The 21,831-nt window shown below is 47.2% G+C and overlaps 1 protein-coding gene across 6 annotated transcripts in view; it reads right to left on the reverse strand.

The window, feature by feature from the left end:
* TMEM245 (transmembrane protein 245) overlaps positions 1 to 21,831 on the reverse strand; it is an 879,931-nt gene that overhangs the window by 305,140 nt on the left and 552,960 nt on the right. For 5 of the 6 annotated variants that reach the window (XM_063922723.1, XM_063922720.1, XM_063922718.1 and 2 more), the window contains exon 10: positions 1,337 to 1,435. The exons of the other annotated variant lie outside the window; for it this stretch is intronic. In XM_063922723.1, coding sequence (XP_063778793.1) covers positions 1,337 to 1,435 — 99 coding nt within the window. The remainder of the gene's footprint in view (positions 1 to 1,336; positions 1,436 to 21,831) is intronic. 6 annotated transcript variants of the gene reach the window in all.

Raw genomic sequence — 21,831 nt, forward strand, 5'->3', positions numbered from 1 at the left:
ATTATAGCTAACTATATAGTAGCTGGGCTGCAAACTAAGCATTTGTAATAAAGGCTCAGTATTCTAATACTGCTCCCCCCCTTTTCTATGACCCTCTGGTACCGCTGAGGCAAGCTGGAGTCCTTGTGGAGAGGCTGCGCTTCCCTGCCAGCCTGTCTGTTTAGAGCTGCACAAGGAAAATGGCGCTGGTGAGCTGCTGGATCCGCTCATAGTGAAGCCCCGTCCCCTTAATAGCGTGCGGTCTTTCCGTTTTTTTTAGACTGGCTGAGGTATGTTTGTTGCTTAACAGTGGGTTAGAACCCCTGTAAGCCAGCTTGCCAGTGTGGGTATTGCATTAGTGGTTCACCCTGGCCCTCACAGCGGGACACACAAACCGCATGTCATCCTGAGCACCGGAGCGCAGCCCGCATGTCTGCGCTGTGCTCCATACCCTTATGCCGCCATTGAAGCCGGTGACCCGCTAACCGGGACACCGGCCGTCTACTCACTACTCTTCAGTCTTCTGTTAGAGGTGGCGGCGTGCTGCAGGTCTGTACGCTCGCCGTGGCGGGGCTTGCAAATAGGAACCTCAGGAGCTCAGTGTCCTGTCCGCGGGGAACGGGACCATTAACCCTGGAGGAGATTGGGCCGTTCCCACCCCCTAAGTCCCACTAAGCAGACAGGCTGTTGCCAAACAGCGCTGTCTGAAAATAACAAACAGCAAAAATAAATGTAGAAAACTCTTCTAGAGCTTCCCTAAGCATGACCGACTCCTCCGGGAACATTTTCTAAACTGAGTCTGGTAGGAGGGGCATAGAGGGAGAAGCCAGCCCACACTATCAATTTCTTAAAGTGCCCATGGCTCCAAGTGGACCCGTCTACACCCCATGGTACTAGTGTGGACCCCAGTATCCTCTAGGACGTAAGAGAAAGAAAAAAAAGACCACAAAACGGTTGGCTGGTTAGGACAATAATCTTTTGTGTGGCTCAGGTCCAGTCCTCTCGTAAGCAATTGTATTAGTTATGTAATTTCCCGTGTAACAGAGTACTCTAAAAGAGTTGTATAAAAAATGAATAGAAACAACCCCAAACTTTTACAGTACAAATCATGAATTTGTACATACATATATTTCATTAGCATTGTGTTTCGCATCACTGGAGCCTTGGGTTTAATACTATCAAGACCTTATGTGTGTGGAGTTTGTATGCTCTCCTGTATTTATGTGGGCTTTCTCTGGTAAAGTATAAGCAGCACTGGACCCACAGCACACACAGTATATAAAGTTATTTGGGCCCAACTGGTGAGAAAGTCACTATATTAGTAAGAAATGAAGATGTTATATAATAGCTGACTTACCTTAATAACCCAAGAATGGTATAGCCTGTCCCAGAGCTCTAGAACTTGCTTCTCAATTATAGCTGTGTTGTTTACTTTTTCACCTAGTACCTTGTGTAGCTGCAGAGAAACACAAACTCTCCTTATATGTCAGCTGACAAAGGGAAAGAAAATTTAATATGTCATCACTTATTCTACTGAAAAGGATGCACGAATCCACTGCTACATATTATCATACAATGTAGGAATTAATCTGAGATTAACTAAAACCTTGATTGACAAAACACATATAATTTACGACAAACTCAGTAAAGCTGGGTACCCACTACACGATGTGTGCACCGAGCGACACTGGCACATTGCATACACACTTGCGGACAGGCAGCATGGCCCTCGTTACCAATGTCTTTTGTCAGCCCTGCATGTAGGGACGACGGAGGATGTAGCTGATGACCGAGGAAAGCTTGCATCATCAGTGACACAGTGGGTACACACTAGACTATGTGCCCAATGGGTTGGGTATGGGTGAACGGCATTTGGGATCCAGCCGGTCACCATACCAACGCCGAAATCCCAGGATTTAGAATCCAACCAGGAGGGTGGTGGGGGGATAGTAGAGTCCAACGAAACCCATTGCGGGCTCGGTGGCACTCTGTGACAATAGTCCTGGTTAGTTGGCATGTCGGCTGTCAGAATTTTGAGGGGCCGGGATACAGGCGTCGGTCTTGTGACAGTCAGGAGATTGCCAGTCACATAACTACATTCCGTGCCCCATATGTTAGTCCGATCAGCTGGATTGGACAACAAATCGACTAGTGTGTACCCAGCTTTAGGTTACCTTACAAGCTTTCAAATCAAAACTAATGCTGGACATAATATGGTCAGTTAAAATGTCTGTCAGACCCGACAGGCATGTTATCTGACAGACTGACCCCCATCAGATATATGGCCACAATAAGTGTGTTCCTCCCTTGTATATGAGACATTTCGCCATCGCGTCACTAAAGAAACAGGGCAAATGTTGGTTGGTTGCCTGCGGCGGTGCATACACTGCCGATGAGGCTGATTTGCTACTTAATACGTACTGCATCATATGGAAAAGCTGGACAATTTGGCTTATCTGACCGATCAATATTTTGGGATTAGTCTTGCACATACACAGAACAATTATCTGGATGACCCATCTAATACTGTCACCTTAACCAGATAATTGTATAATGTATGCTCAGCATAAGGGTGGCAGTTACACATTTGTTCTCAGATACAAGACATTTAAAAACAGCATTGGGGGATATTCAATTGTTTGAAAAGTCAGTTTGGTGTCTGTTTTTTCCTATCTAATAGACAGGAAAAAACAGACACCCAACCGACTTTTCAAACATTTGAATTCCCCCCATAGAGGCTGATTCAGAGTAGTAGTTGTACAGTAATTGCACCTGCAAAGTGTGCATGGAACTATGAGGGTTATTCAGGTTGGATTGCAGATTCTGCTAAAAAGCAGAATCTGCAATCCTTTCTTTCGCATGCCGGGGGCCGTCCATCGCAGAACAAGGCCACCCAAGCATGCTAAACGTCCTGCCCAGTAGTTGCAACCGCAATTTAATTGCGGTTGCAGCATCTGTGGACAACATCATGCCTTCGCAGCATGGTTGCGAAGGCAGACACACTGCTGTCATGTTTTTCTTTGAAGCCGCTGCGAGTGAAGTCATGCAGCCACCCTGAACACGGTGTTGTCCCGCCCCCCTTTGCATCGACCCGCAATGCCGCCCCTGCGAATGCATCTGCCTGTCAATCAGGCAGAGGTGTTCACAGCCAATGCAATATGATCGCATTGGCAGGCTTGTGCACGTGCAGGACGGGAACTGTGCATGCGCCTTGGCGCCGGTAGAGGGGAAATTGTGGTCTAACCACCTAAATGCGGTGTTCATATGCCAATCTTTACGCATCTATACAAACACACCGTCTCTTTCCATATGATTGGTTTCAAAGCCTCCATCATAATCAGCCCAATGCCTCATGCAAGAAATCAGTCTAAAAAAAACAGGCATATCTAAGAGTATGAACAACTCTGCACAGCCAGTGGTGGAACTAGAAAGTGGTGGGCCCAGGTGCAAAAAATAAGAATTTACTTACCGATAATTCTATTTCTCGGAGTCCGTAGTGGATGCTGGGGTTCCTGAAAGGACCATGGGGAATAGCGGCTCCGCAGGAGACAGGGCACAAAAAGTAAAGCTTTAGGATCAGGTGGTGTGCACTGGCTCCTCCCCCTATGACCCTCCTCCAAGCCTCAGTTAGGATACTGTGCCCGGACGAGCGTACACAATAAGGAAGGATTTTGAATCCCGGGTAAGACTCATACCAGCCACACCAATCACACTGTACAACCTGTGATTTGAACCCAGTTAACAGTATGATAACAGCGGAGCCTCTGAAAAGATGGCTCACAACAATAATAACCCGATTTTTGTAACTATGTACAAGTATTGCAGATAATCCGCACTTGGGATGGGCGCCCAGCATCCACTACGGACTCCGAGAAATAGAATTATCGGTAAGTAAATTCTTATTTTCTCTATCGTCCTAGTGGATGCTGGGGTTCCTGAAAGGACCATGGGGATAATACCAAAGCTCCCAAACGGGCGGGAGAGTGCGGATGACTCTGCAGCACCGAATGAGAGAACTCCAGGTCCTCCTTAGCCAGGGTATCAAATTTGTAGGATTTTACCAACGTGTTTGCCCCTGACTAAATAGCCGCTCGGCAAAGTTGTAAAGCCGAGACCCCTCGGGCAGCCGCCCAAGATAAGCCCACCTTCCTTGTGGAATGGGCATTTACATATTTTGGCTGTGGCAGGCCTGCCACAGAATGTGCAAGCTGAATTGTATTACACATCCAACTAGCAATAGTCTGCTTAGAAGCAAGAGCACCCAGTTTGTTGGGTGCATACAGGATAACAGCAAGTCAGTTTTCCTGACTCCAGCCGTCCTGGAACCTATATTTACAGGGCCCTGACAACATCTAGCAACCTGGAGTCCTCCAAGTCCCTAGTAGGCGCAAGGCACCAAAATAAGCTGGTTCAGGTGAAACACTGACACCACCTTAGGGAGAGAACTGGGGACGAGTCCGCAGCTCTGCCCTGTCCAAATGGACAACCAGATATGGGCTTTTTTGAGAAAAAAACCACCAATTTGACACTCGCCTGGTCCAGGCCAGGGCCAAGAGCATGGTCACTTTTCATGTGAGATGCTTCAAATCCACAGATTTGACTGGTTTTAAACCAATGTGATTTGAGGAATCCCAGAACTACGTTGAGATCCCACAGTGCCACTGGAGGCACAAAAGGGGGTTGTATATGCAATACTCCCTTGACAAACTTCTGGACTTCAGGAACTGAAGCCACTTCTTTCTGGAAGAAAATCGACAGGGCCGAAATTTGAACCTTAATGAACCCCAATTTTAGGCCCATAGACACTCCTGTTTGCAGGAAATGCAGGAATCGACCGAGTTGAAATTTCTTCGTGGGGCCTTTCTGGCCTCACACCACGCAACATATTTTTGCCACATGTGGTGATAATGTTGTGCGGTCACCTCCTTTCTGGCTTTGACCAGGGTAGGAATGACCTCTTCCGGAATGCCTTTTTCCCTTAGGATCCGGCGTTCCACCGCCATGCCGTCAAACGCAGCTGCGGTAAGTCTTGGAACAGACATGGTACTTGCTGAAACAAGTCCCTTCTTAGCGGCAGAGGCCATAAGTCCTCTGTGAGCATCTCTTGAAGTTCCGGGTACCAAGTCCTTCTTGGCCAATCCGGAGCCATGAGTATAGTTCTTACTCCTCTACGTCTTATAAGTCTCAGTACCTTAGGTATGAGAAGCAGAGGATGGAACACATACACCGACTGGTACATCCATGGTGTTACCAGAACGTCCACAGCTATTGCCTGAGGGTCTCTTAACCTGGCGCAATACCTGTCCCGTTTTTTGTTCAGACGGGACGCCATCATGTCCACCTTTGGTATTTCCCAACGGTTTACAATCATGTGGAAAACTTCCCGATGAAGTTTCCATTCTGCCGGGTGGAGGTCGTGCCTGCTGAGGAAGTCTGCTTCCCAGTTTCCATTCCCGGAATGAAACACTGCTGACAGTGCTATCACATGATTTTCCGCCCAGCGAAAAGTCCTTGCAGTTTTTGCCATTGCCCTCCTGCTTCTTGTGCCGCCCTGTCTATTTACGTGGGCGACTGCCGTGATGTTTTTCCCACTGGATCAATACCGGCTGACCTTGAAGCAGAGGTCTTGCTAAGCTTAGAGTATTATAAATTTACCCTTAGCTCCAGTATATTTATGTGGAGAAAAGTCTCCAGACTTGATCACACTCCCTGGAAATTTTTTCCTTGTGTGACTGCTCCCCAGCCTCTCGGGCTGGCCTCCGTGGTCACCAGCATCCAATCCTGAATGCCGAATCTGCGGCCCTCTAGAAGATGAGCACTCTGTAACCACCACAGGAGAGACACCCTTGTCCTTGGATATAGGGTTATCCGCTGATGCATCTGAAGATGCGATCCGGACCATTTGTCCAGCAGATCCCACTGAAAAATTCTTGCGTGAAATCTGCCGAATGGAATTGCTTCGTAGGAAGTCACCATCTTTACCAGGACCCTTGTGCAATGATGCACTGATTTTAGGAGGTTCCTGACTAGCTCGGATAACTCCCTGGCTTTCTCTTCCGGGAGAAACACCTTTTTCTGGACTGTGTCCAGAATCATCCCTAGGCACAGCAGACTTGTCGTCGGGATCAGCTGCGATTTTGGAATATTTAGAATCCACCCGTGCTGTTGTAGCAGTATCCGAGATAGTGCTACTCCGACCTCCAACTGTTCCCTGGACTTTGCCCTTATCAGGAGATCGTCCAAGTAAGGGATAATTAAGACGCCTTTTCTTCGAAGAAGAATCATCATTTCGGCCATTACCTTGGTAAAGACCCGGGGTGCCGTGGACAATCCAAACGGCAGCGTCTGAAACTGATAGTGACAGTTCTGTACCACGAACCTGAGGTACCCTTAGTGAGAAGGGCAAATTTTGGACATGGAGGTAAGCATCCCTGATGTCTCGGGACACTATATAGTCCCCTTCTTCCTGGTTCGTTATCACTGCTCTGAGTGACTCCATCTTGATTTGAACCTTTGTAAGTGTTCAAATTTTTTTAGATTTAGAATAGGTCTCACCTAGCCTTCTGGCTTCCGTACCACAATATAATGTGGAATAATACCCCTTTTCTTGTTGTAGGAGGGGTAATTTGATTATCACCTGCTGGGAATACAGCTTGTGAATTGTTTCCCATACTGCCTCCTTGTCGGAGGGAGACCTTGGTAAACCAGACTTCAGGAGCCTGCGAAGGGGAAACGTCTCGACATTCCAATCTGTACCCCTGGGATACTACATGTAGGATCCAGGGGTCCTGTACGGTCCCAGCGTCATGCTGAGAGCTTGGCAGAAGCGGTGGAACGCTTCTGTTCCTGGGAATGGGCTGCCTGTTGCAGTCTTCTTCCCTTTCCTCTATCCCTGGGCAGATATGACTCTTATAGGGACGAAAGGACTGAGGCTGAAAAGACGGTGTCTTTTTCTGCAGAGATGTGACTTAGGGTAAAAACGGTGGATTTTCCAGCAGTTGCCGTGGCCACCAGGTCCGATGGACCGACCCCAAATAACTCCTCTTCCTTTATACGGCAATACACCTTTGTGCCGTTTGGAATCTGCATCACCTGACCACTGTCGTGTCCATAAACATCTTCTGGCAGATATGGACATCGCACTTACTCTTGATGCCAGAGTGCAAATATCCCTCTGTGCATCTCGCATATATAGAAAATGCATCCTTTAAATGCTCTATAGTCAATAAAATACTGTCCCTGTCAAGGGTATCAATATTTTTAGTCAGGGAATCCGACCAAGCCACCCCAGCTCTGCACATCCAGGCTGAGGCGATCGCTGGTCGCAGTATAACACCAGTATGTGTGTATATACTTTTTATGATATTTTCCAGCCTCCTGTCAGCTGGCTCCTTGAGGACGGCCCTATCTATAGACGGTACCGCCACTTGTTTTGATAAGCGTGTGAGCGCCTTATCCACCCTAAGGGGTGTTTCCCAACGCGCCCTAACTTCTGGCGGGAAAGGGTATACCGCCCATAATTTTCTATCGGGGGGAACCCACGCATCATCACACACTTCATTTAATTTATCTGATTCAGGAAAAACTACGGTAGTTTTTTCACATCCCACATAATACCCTCTTTTGTGGTACTTGTAGTATCAGAAATATGTAACACCTCCTTCATTGCCCTTAACGTGTGGCCCTAATAAGGAATACGTTTGTTTATTCACCGTCGACACTGGATTCAGTGTCCGTGTCTGTGTCGACCGACTAAAGTAAACGGGCGTTTTAAAACCCCTGACGGTGTTTCTGAGACGTCTGGACCGGTACTAATGTTTGTCGGCCGTCTCATGTCGTCAACCGACCTTGCAGCGTGTTGACATTATCACGTAATTCCCTAAATAAGCCATCCATTCCGGTGTCGACTCCCTAGAGAGTGACATCACCATTACAGGCAATTGCTCCGCCTCCTCACCAACATCGTCCTCATACATGTCGACACACACGTACCGACACACAGCACACACACAGGGAATGCTCTGATAGAGGACAGGACCCACTAGCCCTTTGGAGAGACAGAGGGAGAGTTTGCCAGCACACACCAAAAACGCTATAATTATATAGGGACAACCTTATATAAGTGTTTTCCCTTATAGCATCTTTTATATATTTCTAACGCCAAATTAGTGCCCCCCCTCTCTGTTTTAACCCTGTTTCTGTAGTGCAGTGGAGAGCCTGGGAGCCTTCCCTCCAGCCTTTCTGTGAGGGAAAATGGCGCTGTGTGCTGAGGAGATAGGCCCCGCCCCTTTTTCGGCGGGCTCGTCTCCCGCTCTTTAATGGATTCTGGCAGGGGTTAAATATCTCCATATAGCCCCCGGAGGCTATATGTGAGGTATTTTTTAGCCAAAAAAGGTTTTCATTTGCCTCCCAGGGCGCCCCCCTCCCAGCGCCCTGCACCCTCAGTGACTGCCGTGTGAAGTGTGCTGAGAGGAAATGGCGCACAGCTGCAGTGCTGTGCGCTACCTTAAGAAGACTGAGGAGTCTTCTGCCGCCGATTCTGGACCTCTTCTCGTTTCAGCATCTGCAAGGGGGCCGGCGGCGAGGCTCCGGTGACCATCCAGGCTGTACCTGTGATCGTCCCTCTGGAGCTAATGTCCAGTAGCCAAAGAAGCCAATCCATCCTGCACGCAGGTGAGTTCACTTCTTCTCCCCTAAGTCCCTCGTTGCAGTGATCCTGTTGCCAGCAGGACTCACTGTAAAATAAAAAACCTAAGCTAAACTTTTCTAAGCAGCTCTTTAGGAGAGCCACCTAGATTGCACCCTTCTCGGCCGGGCACAAAAATCTAACTGAGGCTTGGAGGAGGGTCATAGGGGGAGGAGCCAGTGCACACCACCTGATCCTAAAGCTTTACTTTTTGTGCCCTGTCTCCTGCGGAGCCGCTATTCCCCATGGTCCTTTCAGGAACCCCAGCATCCACTAGGACGATAGAGAAATATGCTTTAGGCCCCAACCCCTAAAGACAAACATGGCACCTTGTTGTAATGAGAGTGCCTGTGCACCCTCCACGGCACAGTTTTACCGACATCCCCACTACATAACATCACTGCACCACATCCCCACTGTATGCTGTAATAAGTTACATCACAGGATCACTGCACTGCAGTACATTCCTCCCTTTATGATACACTTCATCACTACACTACATTTTATTATATCACTATATCCCCCATATGTACTACACTACATTCCCCCTATGTGCAGCCCTAAATGACTACACTATGGGGGTCATTCAGAGTTGATCGCTCGCTAGCAACTTTTTGCAGCGCTGTGATCAGATAGTCGCCGCCTATAGGGGAGTGTATTTTAGCTTTGCAAGTGTGCGAACGCTTGTGCAGCCGAGCGGTACAAAAAAAGTTTTTTGCAGTTTCTGAGTAGGTCTGAAATTACTCAGCCGCTGCGATCACTTCAGCCTGTCCGGTCCCGGAATTGACGACAGCACCCACCCTGCAAACGCATGGACATGCCTGCGTTTTTTCAAACACTTCCTGAAAACGGTCAGTTGACACCCAGAAACGCCTTCTTCCTGTCAATCTCCTAGCGATCGGCTGTGCGAATGGATTCTTTGTTAAATCCATCGCCCAGCACCGATCCACATTGTGCCCGTACGATGCGCCTGCACATTGCATACGCAGTTTTGCAGAGTTTTGATCTGATCGCAGTGCTGCAAAAAGTTGCTAGCGAGCGATCAACTCAGAATGACCCCCCATATCGCCTCTACATGCTGCACTACATCACTATAGTACATTCCCCCTAAATAGTGCACTACATTTCACCTATATGCGTCACTAGATTGCTACACCACATTTCTCCGGCAGGGTCAACAGGGTATCCACAGGATAACATTGGGATATGAGGTAGCGACAAGCGGATTGGCACCAAACGATCAAAGCTTTCGGCACCCCAGCATCCAACGGGCCAGTCCCTAATCCCCGCCTCCTGGCTCAGGCAAATAATTTTTTTTGTTTGGTGCTCTAATAAAGCCTCCTATATGTACCTTGGAAAGAGTTGCTCCAACAACTCCCCGCAGGGTTGCAACAATGCTTACCCACGTGTACAGTGCTGTTTCGGCGGGCATCTGTGTATGATGTACTAGCAAGTCCAGCAGACATTACCAGGCTGTGGCCGGAGCACAAAGAGAAGGTAAGGCATTGGTTGCACTCAGTAGGGGTAACGCGAGACACAAGTGCACTATTTTGGCATGGAGACTACCGAACACATATGAAACAGGCTGCTATTTTTATGGAATGGGTACAATTGCTTCTCAGGTATCAGCGTCAGCAGTAGCAGCTCACAGAGTGGTTTGGCTACGTACATGGAAAGCAGACTCAGAATCCAAGAAGGCTCTGCAGTCTTTGCCTTTTACTGGAGATATTCTTTTTGGTAAAGAATTAAACAGTATTTTGGAGTCAGAACCAGATTCCAAGAAAGTAAAGTTTCCTTCCACACACAAATCCAAGCCTAGATTTACAGCTTTTCGGCCCTTTTGTACTCCAGCAAAAGGAAAGGGTTATGGCAAACTGTCTCAATCTGACAAGTCTAGTAAGACTAAAAAGCATTGGGCCACCAGAGGACCAGCTTCCAAATTAGAAGATAAGCCATCAGCCTGATGGTGCGGGCCTCCATCTGGGGGACCCCAGAGTGGGAGGCTGACTTTTCCAGTTTGCACAGATCTGGCAGCAATTACCACAGATGCCTGGGTGCTAGAAGCGGTATCTCATGGTTATGCATCTTCTTTCAGGAAAAACCCTCCTCAAAGGTTTTTTTGTATTAGCCCGTCTTTGGTAGAGACAAAGGCCAGGGCTTTTCAAGAGGCAGTGCAGAAGTTGCTTCAGTCAGGAGTGATAATCCTCCTACGCAACAAGTACAAGGTTTTTATTCCAATCTGTTTCTAGTCTAGAAGCCAAATGGGTCATTCCAGCCCATACTCAATCTCAAAGTACTGAACAAGTACATTTGGTTGCCTCGGTTCCTGTACTTGATTTTCCATAGTTCAATTTCATCAGGCATGGTACCAAAGGATTGGCGCATAGCTGCGGTAGTGCCTTTATTTATATAGGGAACTCAAAATAATCCTGGTAACTACAGACCAGTTAGTTTAACTTCTATAGTGGGTAAAATAATGGAAGGTATTTTGAGGGATAGCATACAGGGATTGTCTGCAGGATAATAAGACTAGCAAAAGTCAGCATAGGTTTGTAAGGGATAGATCGTGTCAAACTAACTTAATTAGCTTCTACGAGGAAGTGAGCGAAAATCTTGACCAGGGAAAAGCAGTGGATATGGTGTATTTAGATTTTGCAAAATCCTTTGTTTGCTCTTGCAATAGAGCCCCTGGCTTGTGCTGTTGGGGCTGCCACGAATGTTGTGGGGCTTCAGGTTGTGGGTTGAGAGAGGAAAAAATTGGTTTATACGTGGACAACATGATATTGTTTTTGAAGGATGTGCCCCGTTCATTAACTGCCCTTCTTGAATTGGTACGGGAGTTTGGCTCTTTCTCGGGCATTTGCATTAATTGGGACAAATCAGTGGTGTTTCCATTGAGCCCTTCTACATCACCTTCCCTCTCATACGATCGTCCCCTTAAATGGTGTACCCAATTTAGATATCTTGGTATTCAAATCTCTCATTCTCATAAAGACTTTGTCGCCTTCAATTTGAACCCCTAGATTGATAATTTACGTATAAAGATGCAAATTTGGCAGAAACTTCCTTTAACTAGTACGGGTTGTGTGCACATTGTTAAAATTGTCCAACCCAAATTTCTTTATATACTGCAGAATGCACCAGTTTATACACATGCCTCTTAATTCTTGTTGATTTCCCGGTATATTACCTCTTTTATTTGGGGAGCTAAACAGACCCTGTATAGGACACGTGCGCACTCGCTGAGGCTAGAGGAGAGAAAATTCTGTACACAACGTAGAAAAGGGTTCTTCACAGTAAGGGCAATAAATATTTGGAACTACCTGCTGGAGAAGGTAATAATGGTAGCCTTTTAAAGTTTCTCAATAGTGCCGCCAAAGCAGTTATTCCGGTTCGCTGGCGATCTATAGAACCCCCTACTATGAGGGAATGGGTTGCCAGAGTGGACTGGTATATGTCTATGGAAGAACTGCGGTTGACACCGGAGACTCAACGGAGATTCACGAATACTTGGTCCCCTTGGTTGGAATTTAAGTCCTCACAAGCATACCCGACACTACTGCTCTAACTCGGGCCCCTCACAACGACCCCTATTTCCAATTTCTGAATGCCTTACTGTTATTTGGAGCTAGGGGTTGATATTTAGGCTCCTTGATCCGACTGGACCTAGGAAAGCCCACATTGTCTTTACCCTCCCTTCCCTTTTTCTGATTTGTCTTTACCCTCCCTTCCCTTTTTCTGATTTTTCCTTTTTCCACCCTGCTCTCTTTTCTTTCCCTTTTTTTTTTCTTTTCTTTTTCTTTCTCTTTTAATGTTTTAGAGCTAAGAAATGCTTTGTTTAGACAGCTGTTATGTAGAGAGGCCTGGTTTGCCATAACGACACTATTTAACTGTCATTGCGTATATCTACTGGACTGTATTTTCCTGTATTACAAGTTATATTATGTACACTGTCTGCTTTATTCTGTTATTTTCTTATAATTCAATAAACATTTATTGGAAAAAAAATAATGGCAGACTTTGTAAATGCATTCAAAAACGGATTGGACACATTTTTATCTGGAAAAAGTATCCAGGGTTATAGCATTTAACAGAGACATTAATATCTGGGAGTAGTAAGAATCATAGTTGTCAATTGGTACTAAACCATTACTTCAGCAGGTGCATTATAATATGAACAGCTTAACACAGAATACAGGTTGAACTTGATGGGCATTTTGCCTCTTTTCGACCTCACTAACTATGTAACTATATGGAGACTTTACATTCCATTATTTTGCCCATGGAGTCAGAGGATTTTATGGTATCCCTGGATATCCAGGACGCTTACCTACATGTTCCTATAGCACTGTCCCATCAGAGCTATCTCAGGTTTGCAATCCTCCAGCATCATTTTCAGTTTCAAACCCTACTATTTGGACTGGCCACAGCTCCCAGAGTATTCACCAAAATTATGGTGGTAATGGCATCTATGGATTTTTCCATACCTCAACAATTTATTAGTCCTGGCACAATGTCTCAGGAATTGCTTCAGTGTCATCTGCAACAGACAATAGCTTGTTTACAGAGACACAGGGGTATATTTAATAAACATCGTATTTGTGCCGATTTGGTGGGAGTTTAAACTCGATATTTATCGGACATATTTTGCTGCAACTTTTTTAATCCATTTTCGGAAGTTCACTAAGCTGCCGAGTTTTGGGTTTTCGTATTTTTCGATGTCGATGTGATTCGTATTGTCGGACAGTGTTTAACGGGAGTGATTAGTAAAACACTGCTGGACATAACACAATGAAGCCCGGCCAGATCAGTGAGATCCGTGCAGGGCTTCATTGTGCACATTATGAGAAGTGTTTAAAGAGTTAAAAGTAAATAAAATATAAAAATTGCGTGAGGTTCCCCCTCCTATGTATAACCAGCCTCGGGCTCTTTGAGCCGCTCCTGGTTGTAAAAATACAGGGGGAAAAATATGTAGGGTCCCCCCATATTTATACAACCAGCACCATGCTCTGCTTCCGATCCTGGTTCAAAAAAATAAGAATTTACTTACCGATAATTCTATTTCTCGTAGTCCGTAGTGGATGCTGGGGACTCCGTCAGGACCATGGGGAATAGCGGCTCCGCAGGAGACAGGGCACAAAAATAAAGCTTTAGGATTAGGTGGTGTGTACTGGCTCCTCCCCCTATGACCCTCCTCCAAGCCTCAGTTAGGATACCGTGCCCGGACGAGCGTACACAATAAGGAAGGATATTGAACCCCGGGTAAGACTCATACCAGCCACACCAATCACACCGTATAACTTGTGATCTGAACCCAGTTAACAGTATGACAAACATAGGAGCCTCTGAACAGACGGCTCACAACAATAACAACCCGATTTTTTTGTAACAATAACTATGTACAAGTATTGCAGATTATCCGCACTTGGGATGGGCGCCCAGCATCCACTACGGACTACGAGAAATAGAATTATCGGTAAGTAAATTCTTATTTTCTCTAACGTCCTAAGTGGATGCTGGGGACTCCGTCAGGACCATGGGGATTATACCAAAGCTCCCAAACGGGCGGGAGAGTGCGGATGACTCTGCAGCACCGAATGAGAGAACTCAAGGTCCTCCTCAGCCAGGGTATCAAATTTGTAGAATTTTGCAAACGTGTTTGCCCCTGACCAAGTAGCAGCTCGGCAGAGTTGTAATGCCGAGACTCCCCGGGCAGCCGCCCAGGATGAGCCCACTTTCCTTGTGGAATGGGCCTTGACAGATTTAGGTTGTGGCAATCCTGCCACAGAATGTGCAAGTTGAATTGTGCTACAAATCCAACGAGCAATCGTCTGCTTAGAAGCAGGAGCACCCATCTTGTTGGGTGCATACAATATAAACAGTGAGTCAGACTTTCTGACTCCCGCCGTTCTTGAAATATATATATTTTCAATGCCCGGACCACGTCCAACAACTTGGAATCCTCCAACTCGTTAGTAGCCGCAGGCACCACAATAGGCTGGTTCAGGTGAAACGCTGACACCACCTTAGGCAGAAAATGAGGACGCGTCCGCAGTTCTGCCCTGTCCGTATGGAAAATCAGATATGGGCTCTTATATGATAAAGCCGCCAATTCTGATACTCTCCTGGCTGAAGCCAGGGCCAGTAGCATGGTTACTTTCCATGTAAGATACTTCAACTCCACCGATTTGAGCGGCTCAAACCAATGGGATTTGAGAAAATCCAAGACTACATTAAGATCCCACGGTGCCACTGGGGGCACAACCGGGGGCTGTATATGTAGTACTCCTTTTACAAAAGTCTGGACTTCAGGAACTGAAGCCAATTCTTTCTGGAAGAAAATCGACAGGGCCGAAATTTGAACCTTAATGGACCCCAATTTGAGGCCCATAGACAATCCTGTTTGCAGGAAATGTAGGAATCGACCCAGTTGAAATTCCTCCGTGGGGGCCTTCCTGGCTTCACACCACGCAACATATTTTCTCCAAATGCGGTGATAATGTTGTGCAGTCACCTCCTTCCTGGCTTTTAACAGTGTAGGAATGACCTCTTCCGGAATGCCTTTTTCCCTTAGAATTTGGCGTTCAACCGCCATGCCGTCAAACGCAGCCGCGGTAAGTCTTGGAATAGACACGGTCCCTGCTGAAGCAGGTCCCGTCTTAGAGGTAGAGGCCACGGATCCTCCGTGAGCATCTCTTGAAGTTCCGGGTACCAAGTTCTTCTTGGCCAATCCGGAGCCACTAGTATCGTTCTTACTCCCTTTTGCCGTATAATTCTCAGTACTTTTGGTATGAGAGGCAGAGGAGGGAACACATACACTGACTGGTACACCCACGGTGTTACCAGAGCGTCCACAGCTATTGCCTGAGGATCTCTTGACCTGGCGCAATACCTGTCCAGTTTTTTGTTGAGGCGGGACGCCATCATATCCACCATTGGTTTTTCCCAACGGTTCACAATCATGTGGAAGACTTCTGGATGAAGTCCCCACTCTCCCGGGTGTAGATCGTGTCTGCTGAGGAAGTCTGCTTCCCAGTTGTCCACTCCCGGAATGAATACTGCTGACAGTGCTATCACATGATCTTCCGCCCAGCGAAGAATCCTTGCAGCTTCTGCCATTGCTGTCCTGCTTCTTGTGCCGCCCTGTCTGTTTACGTGGGCGACTGCCGTGATGTTGTCCGACTGGATCAACACCGGCTGACCCTGAAGCAGGGGTTTTGCCAGACTTAGAGCATTGTAAATTGCTCTTAGCTCCAGTATATTTATGTGAAGAGACATCTCCAGGCTTGACCATACTCCCTGGAAGTTTCTTCCCTGTGTGACCGCTCCCCAGCCTCTCAGACTGGCATCCGTGGTCACCAGGACCCAGTCCTGTATGCCGAATCTGCAGCCCTCTAACAGATGAGCACTCTGCAACCACCACAGAAGAGACACCCTTGTCCGTGGCGATAAGGTTATCCGCTGATGCATCTGCAGATGCGATCCGGACCATTTGTCCAGCAGATCCTACTGAAAAGTTCGTGCGTGGAATCTGCCGAATGGAATCGCTTCGTAAGAAGCCACCATCTTTCCCAGGACTCTTGTGCATTGATGCACAGACACTGTCCCTGGTTTTAGGAGGTTCCTGACAAGTTCGGATAACTCCCTGGCTTTTTCCTCCGGAAGAAACACCTTTTTCTGAACCGTGTCCAGAATCATTCCCAGGAACAGCAGACGTGTCGTCGGGGTCAACTGAGATTTTGGAAAATTCAGAATCCACCAGTGTTGTTGCAGCACTAGTTGGGTTAGTGCTACTCCGTCTTCCAGCTGTTCTCTGGACCTTGCCCTTATCAGGAGATCGTCCAAGTAAGGGATAATTAATACGCCTCTTCTTCGTAGAAGGATCATCATTTCGGCCATTACCTTGGTAAAGACCCGAGGTGCCGTGGACAATCCAAACGGCAGCGTCTGAAACTGAAAATGACAGTTTTGCACCACGAACCTGAGGTACCCTTGATGTGAAGGGCAAATTGGGACATGCAGGTAAGCATCCTTTATGTCCAGGGACACCATAAAGTCCCCTTCTTCCAGATTCGCTATCACTGCTCTGAGTGACTCCATCTTGAACTTGAATTTTTGTATGTACAGGTTCAAAGATTTCAGATTTAGAATAGGTCTTACCGAGCCGTCCGGCTTCGGTACCACAAATAGCGTGGAGTAATACCCCTTTCCCTGTTGTAGGAGGGGTACCTTGACTATCACCTGCTGAGAAAACAGCTTGTGAATGGCTTCCAATACCGTCGCCCTGTCTGAGGGAGACGTTGGCAAAGCAGACTTTAGGAACCGGCGAGGGGGAGACTTCTCGAATTCCAACCTGTAACCCTGAGATACTACCTGCAGAATCCAGGGGTCCACCTGTGAGCAAGCCCACTGTGCGCTGAAATTCTTGAGTCGACCCCCCACCGCTCCTGAGTCCGCTTGTAAGGCCCCAGCGTCATGCTGAGGGCTTTGCAGAACCCTGGGAGGGCTTCTGTTCCTGGGCAGGGGCTGCTTGCTGCCCTCTCTTACCCTTTCCTCTGCCCCGAGGCAGATATGACTGTCCTTTTGTCCGCTTGTTCTTATAGGACCGAAAGGACTGCGGCTGAAAAGACGGTGTCTTTTTCTGTTGGGAGGGGGTCTGAGGTAAAAAAGTGGATTTTCCGGCAGTTGCCGTGGCCACCAGATCCGATAGACCGACGCCAAATAATTCCTCCCCTTTATACGGCAATACTTCCATATGTCGTTTGGAATCCGCATCACCTGACCACTGTCGCGTCCATAAACTCCTTCTGGCAGATATGGACATCGCATTTACTCTCGATGCCAGAGTGCAAATATCTCTCTGCGCATCTCGCATATAAAGGAAAGCATCCTTTAATTGCTCTATAGTCAATAAAATACTGTCCCTATCCAGGGTATCAATATTTTCAGTCAGGGAATCCAACCAGACGACCCCAGCACTGCACATCCAGGCTGAGGCGATGGCTGGTCGCAGTATAACACCAGTATGTGTGTATATACTTTTTAGGGTAGTTTCCAGTCTCCTATCCGCTGGATCCTTGAGGGCGGCCGTATCAGGAGACGGTAATGCCACTTGTTTTGATAAGCGTGTGAGCGCCTTATCCACCCTAGGGGGTGTTTCCCAGCGCGCCCTAACCTCTGGCGGGAAAGGGTATAATGCTAATAACTTTCTTGAAATTAGCATTTTTCTATCTGGGTTAACCCACGCTTCATCACATACATCATTTAATTCCTCTGATTCAGGAAAAACTACAGGTAGTTTTTTCACCCCCCACATAATACCCCTTTTTGTGGTACTTGCAGTATCAGAGATATGCAAAGCCTCCTTCATTGCCGTGATCATATAACGTGTGGCCCTACTTGAAAATACGTTTGTTTCATCACCGTCGACACTAGATTCAGTGTCTGTGTCGACCGACTGAGGTAAAGGGCGCTTTACAGCCCCTGACGGTGTCTGAGACGCCTGGGCAGGTACTAACTGGTTTGCCGGCCGTCTCATGTCGTCAACTGATTTTTGTAATGTGCTGACATCACGTAATTCCATAAACAAAGCCATCCATTCCGGTGTCGACTCCCTGGGGGGTGACATCACCATTATCGGCAATTGCTCTGCCTCCACGCCAACATCGTCCTCCTACATGTCGACACACACGTACCGACACACAGCAGACACACAGGGAATGCTCTTATCGAAGACAGGACCCCACTAGCCCTTTGGGGAGACAGAGGGAGAGTTTGCCAGCACACACCCAAGCGCTATAATATATATGGGAACAACCTTATATAAGTGTTGTTCCTTATAGCAGCTTAAATATATCCAATATATCGCCAAAAAATGCCCCCCCCCCCCCCCTCTCTGTTTTACCCTGTTTCTGTAGTGCAGTGCAGGGGAGAGTCCTGGGAGCCTTCCTCACAGCGGAGCTGAGCAGGAAAATGGCGCTGTGTGCTGATGAGAATAAGCCCCGCCCCCTATGTCGGCGGGCTTTCCTCCCGTAGTTTTAGATAACTGGCATGGGTTAAATACATACATATAGCCTTAATGGCTATATGTGATGTATTCTTTTGCCATAAGGTATTAAAATATTGCTGCCCAGGGCGCCCCCAGCAGCGCCCTGCACCCTCCGTGACCGCTTGGTGTGAAGTGTGTGACAACAATGGCGCACAGCTGCAGTGCTGTGCGCTACCTTCATGAAGACTGAAGAGCCTTCTGCCGCCTGTTTCCGGACCTTCAATCTTCAGCATCTGTAAGGGGGGTCGGCGGCGCGGCTCCGGGACGAACCCCAGGGTGAGACCTGTGTTCCGACTCCCTCTGGAGCTAATGGTGTCCAGTAGCCTAAGAATCCAATCCATCCTGCACGCAGGTGAGTTGAAATTCTCTCCCCTAAGTCCCTCGATGCAGTGAGCCTGTTGCCAGCAGGACTCACTGAAAATAAAAAACCTAAAAAACTTTTTCTAAGCAGCTCTTTAAGAGAGCCACCTAGATTGCACCCTGCTCGGACGGGCACAAAAACCTAACTGAGGCTTGGAGGAGGGTCATAGGGGGAGGAGCCAGTACACACCACCTAATCCTAAAGCTTTATTTTTGTGCCCTGTCTCCTGCGGAGCCGCTATTCCCCATGGTCCTGACGGAGTCCCCAGCATCCACTTAGGACGTTAGAGAAATACAGGGGACAAAAGATGTAGGGGTCCCTCATATTTTTAAACCAGCTCCGGGCTCCACTAGCCAGAGAGAAATTGCCACAGCCGGGGGACTGTTTTATATAGGTCCCTGCGGCCATGGCATTACCCCCTCACAACTAGTCACCCCTGGCCGGGGTTTCCTTTGTGTAAGAGAAAGAATATTGATTTTTGTGGTAGAACTACGAGTCCCACCAAGCCTCCCCCGCACTCACATACTTACCTACCTTCAATGCTGAGATTCACGTCCACTTGTCCATGTAGAATCCAAGGGGTACCTGTAAAAATAAAATTATACTTACAACCAATCCAGTGTAGATCTGTCCTCTTCTTATCCAACATCATCCAGGGACTTGAATAAATTAATAAACCGAAAACCCGATCCACGAGACTAAAGGTGATCCATGTTTTCAATTCTGTCACTGAGGGTCCCGCCAGCCAATCAGGGAGCACTACGTCATGGTGCTCTCTTTATTGACAGCCTAGGAGCGCACAGCCAATCAGGAGGCGCACACTGGCTAAAATGGAGAGCGCTCCTCCATTCTACACAATGATGGGAACTTTGTGGTCTGCGGTAAAACGCAAGGTTAATTGGGGTCACTCGCCCCCGATGTAAGTATGTGAGTGTGTAATTGTGTATGAATAAAATTTTACTTTCATGGAGTGTGTGTTGTGTTTTTTTTGGGGTATTTTGTTGTTGTTGTACAACTACAGGTACCAGCGGGCCCGTTATTTCCCCGCATGCTGGTACTTGTGGTTCTCCAAGTACCAGCTTGCGGGGTAGGTTTGCTGGGACTTGTAGTGCTAGCACAAAAAACAATATTCTTTTTTTTACACAAAGGCTATCAGCCCCCCATCCAACGCCCAGGGATGGGGAGGGACAGCCTCTGGCTTCACCCCTGGTCTCTGGGTGCCTGGAGGTGGAGGATCCCTTGATTTAAGGGGTCCCCAATCCTCCGGGGAACCCCGACCAGGGCTAACTAGTTGGGGAGGGGGGGTAATGCCACGGCGGCAGGAACCTACATAAAAGTGTCCTCCGGCTGTGGCATTATCTCTCTGGCTAGTGGAGCCCGGTGCTGGTTTAAAAAATATGAGGGATCTCTACATCTCTTGTCCCTCATATTTTTTGAACCAGGACAGGACGCAGAGCCCGGTGCTGGTTGTATAAATATGGAGGGGACCCCACACATTTTTTTTAAACATTTTTAAATAAAACAGACCCTTTCACACAGATAAGCATGCACAGATCTCACTGATCCGTGCATGACTATCTAAACACAGTAGGAAAAAGCAGGTCTATTTTTTTGCTGCTTTTTTTTAATGAAGTTTATGCTTTACCGGCAGTGTTTGGCAATTGTCGGCAGTGATTGAGAATACAAATTCTTAGTAAATTACCGTGTTGTATGAACAAACAGCCACGTTTGACCGATAGTCTATTCATTCGTATTTCTGACATTTACCGTGAAAAACCATTACGAATAGCTCCAACATTGCCGAGATTTGAGCTTAGTAAATTCCCATGTTGACACTTTGAAAAATAACCAAACTCGGACAAAATTGTGACTTCAGAAAATAGACCCCCAGGTCGGCTCATAAATTGGGTAAAGTAGTCCCTGGTTCCGTCACAACAGATGACTCATCTGGGGTCTGAGCTGGATTCCGTTCTTCAGAGAGTAATTCTACCTCTAAACAAAATATCCAAAAAGAAGTCAAGAATTCAGGAGTTGCTACACAGTGAAAGGGTATCCATTCTTGCCGCAATGCGTGTGATGGGGTTGATGGTGTCGACATTCGACATGGTAGAGTATGTTCAGTTCCATTCGAGGCCTGGTTTTCATCAGACAATAGAAACACAGACTATGGTCCTTCCTCTGAAAGTAAGGAGGTCATTAGCCTGATGGCTTTAGACATCCCATCTGTACAACGGGAGACCCTTTTGGATACCAGATTGGGAAAATATGACAACAGATGCCAGTCTTCAGGGATGGGGAGTGGTGTCAGGAAGGAGTTGAACCAAGGAAGAACGTTGCCTGCTAATATATTGGAACTTCGAGCCATATACTGTATATGGCACTTATTCAGGCAAAGAACATCCTTCAGGGGAAACCAGTCCAAATCCGCTCGGAAAATGCAATGGCGGCAGCATGCCCCAACCAACAGGGAGGAACTCGCAGCCAGAAAGTCCAGCCTTGTCCGCAGTGTTCATTCAGAAAGTCCTAAACTGGGAAGCATACTTTCTCAGTCAACACGCCATTCATGCAAATGAATGGGCTTTACACCCAGGTGTATTCTAAATTCTGGTAGACAAGTGTGGGTTACAGGAGATAGATCTCAGTGACCGATCAATATTTTAGGATCAGTCTTGCACATACACAGAACAATTATCTGGGTGACCCATCTGATACTGTCAGCTTAACCAGATAATTGTATAATGTACAGTATGCTCAGCA

This window comes from Pseudophryne corroboree, chromosome 5 (genome assembly GCF_028390025.1).
Source record: "Pseudophryne corroboree isolate aPseCor3 chromosome 5, aPseCor3.hap2, whole genome shotgun sequence".
NCBI lineage: Eukaryota > Metazoa > Chordata > Amphibia > Anura > Myobatrachidae > Pseudophryne > Pseudophryne corroboree.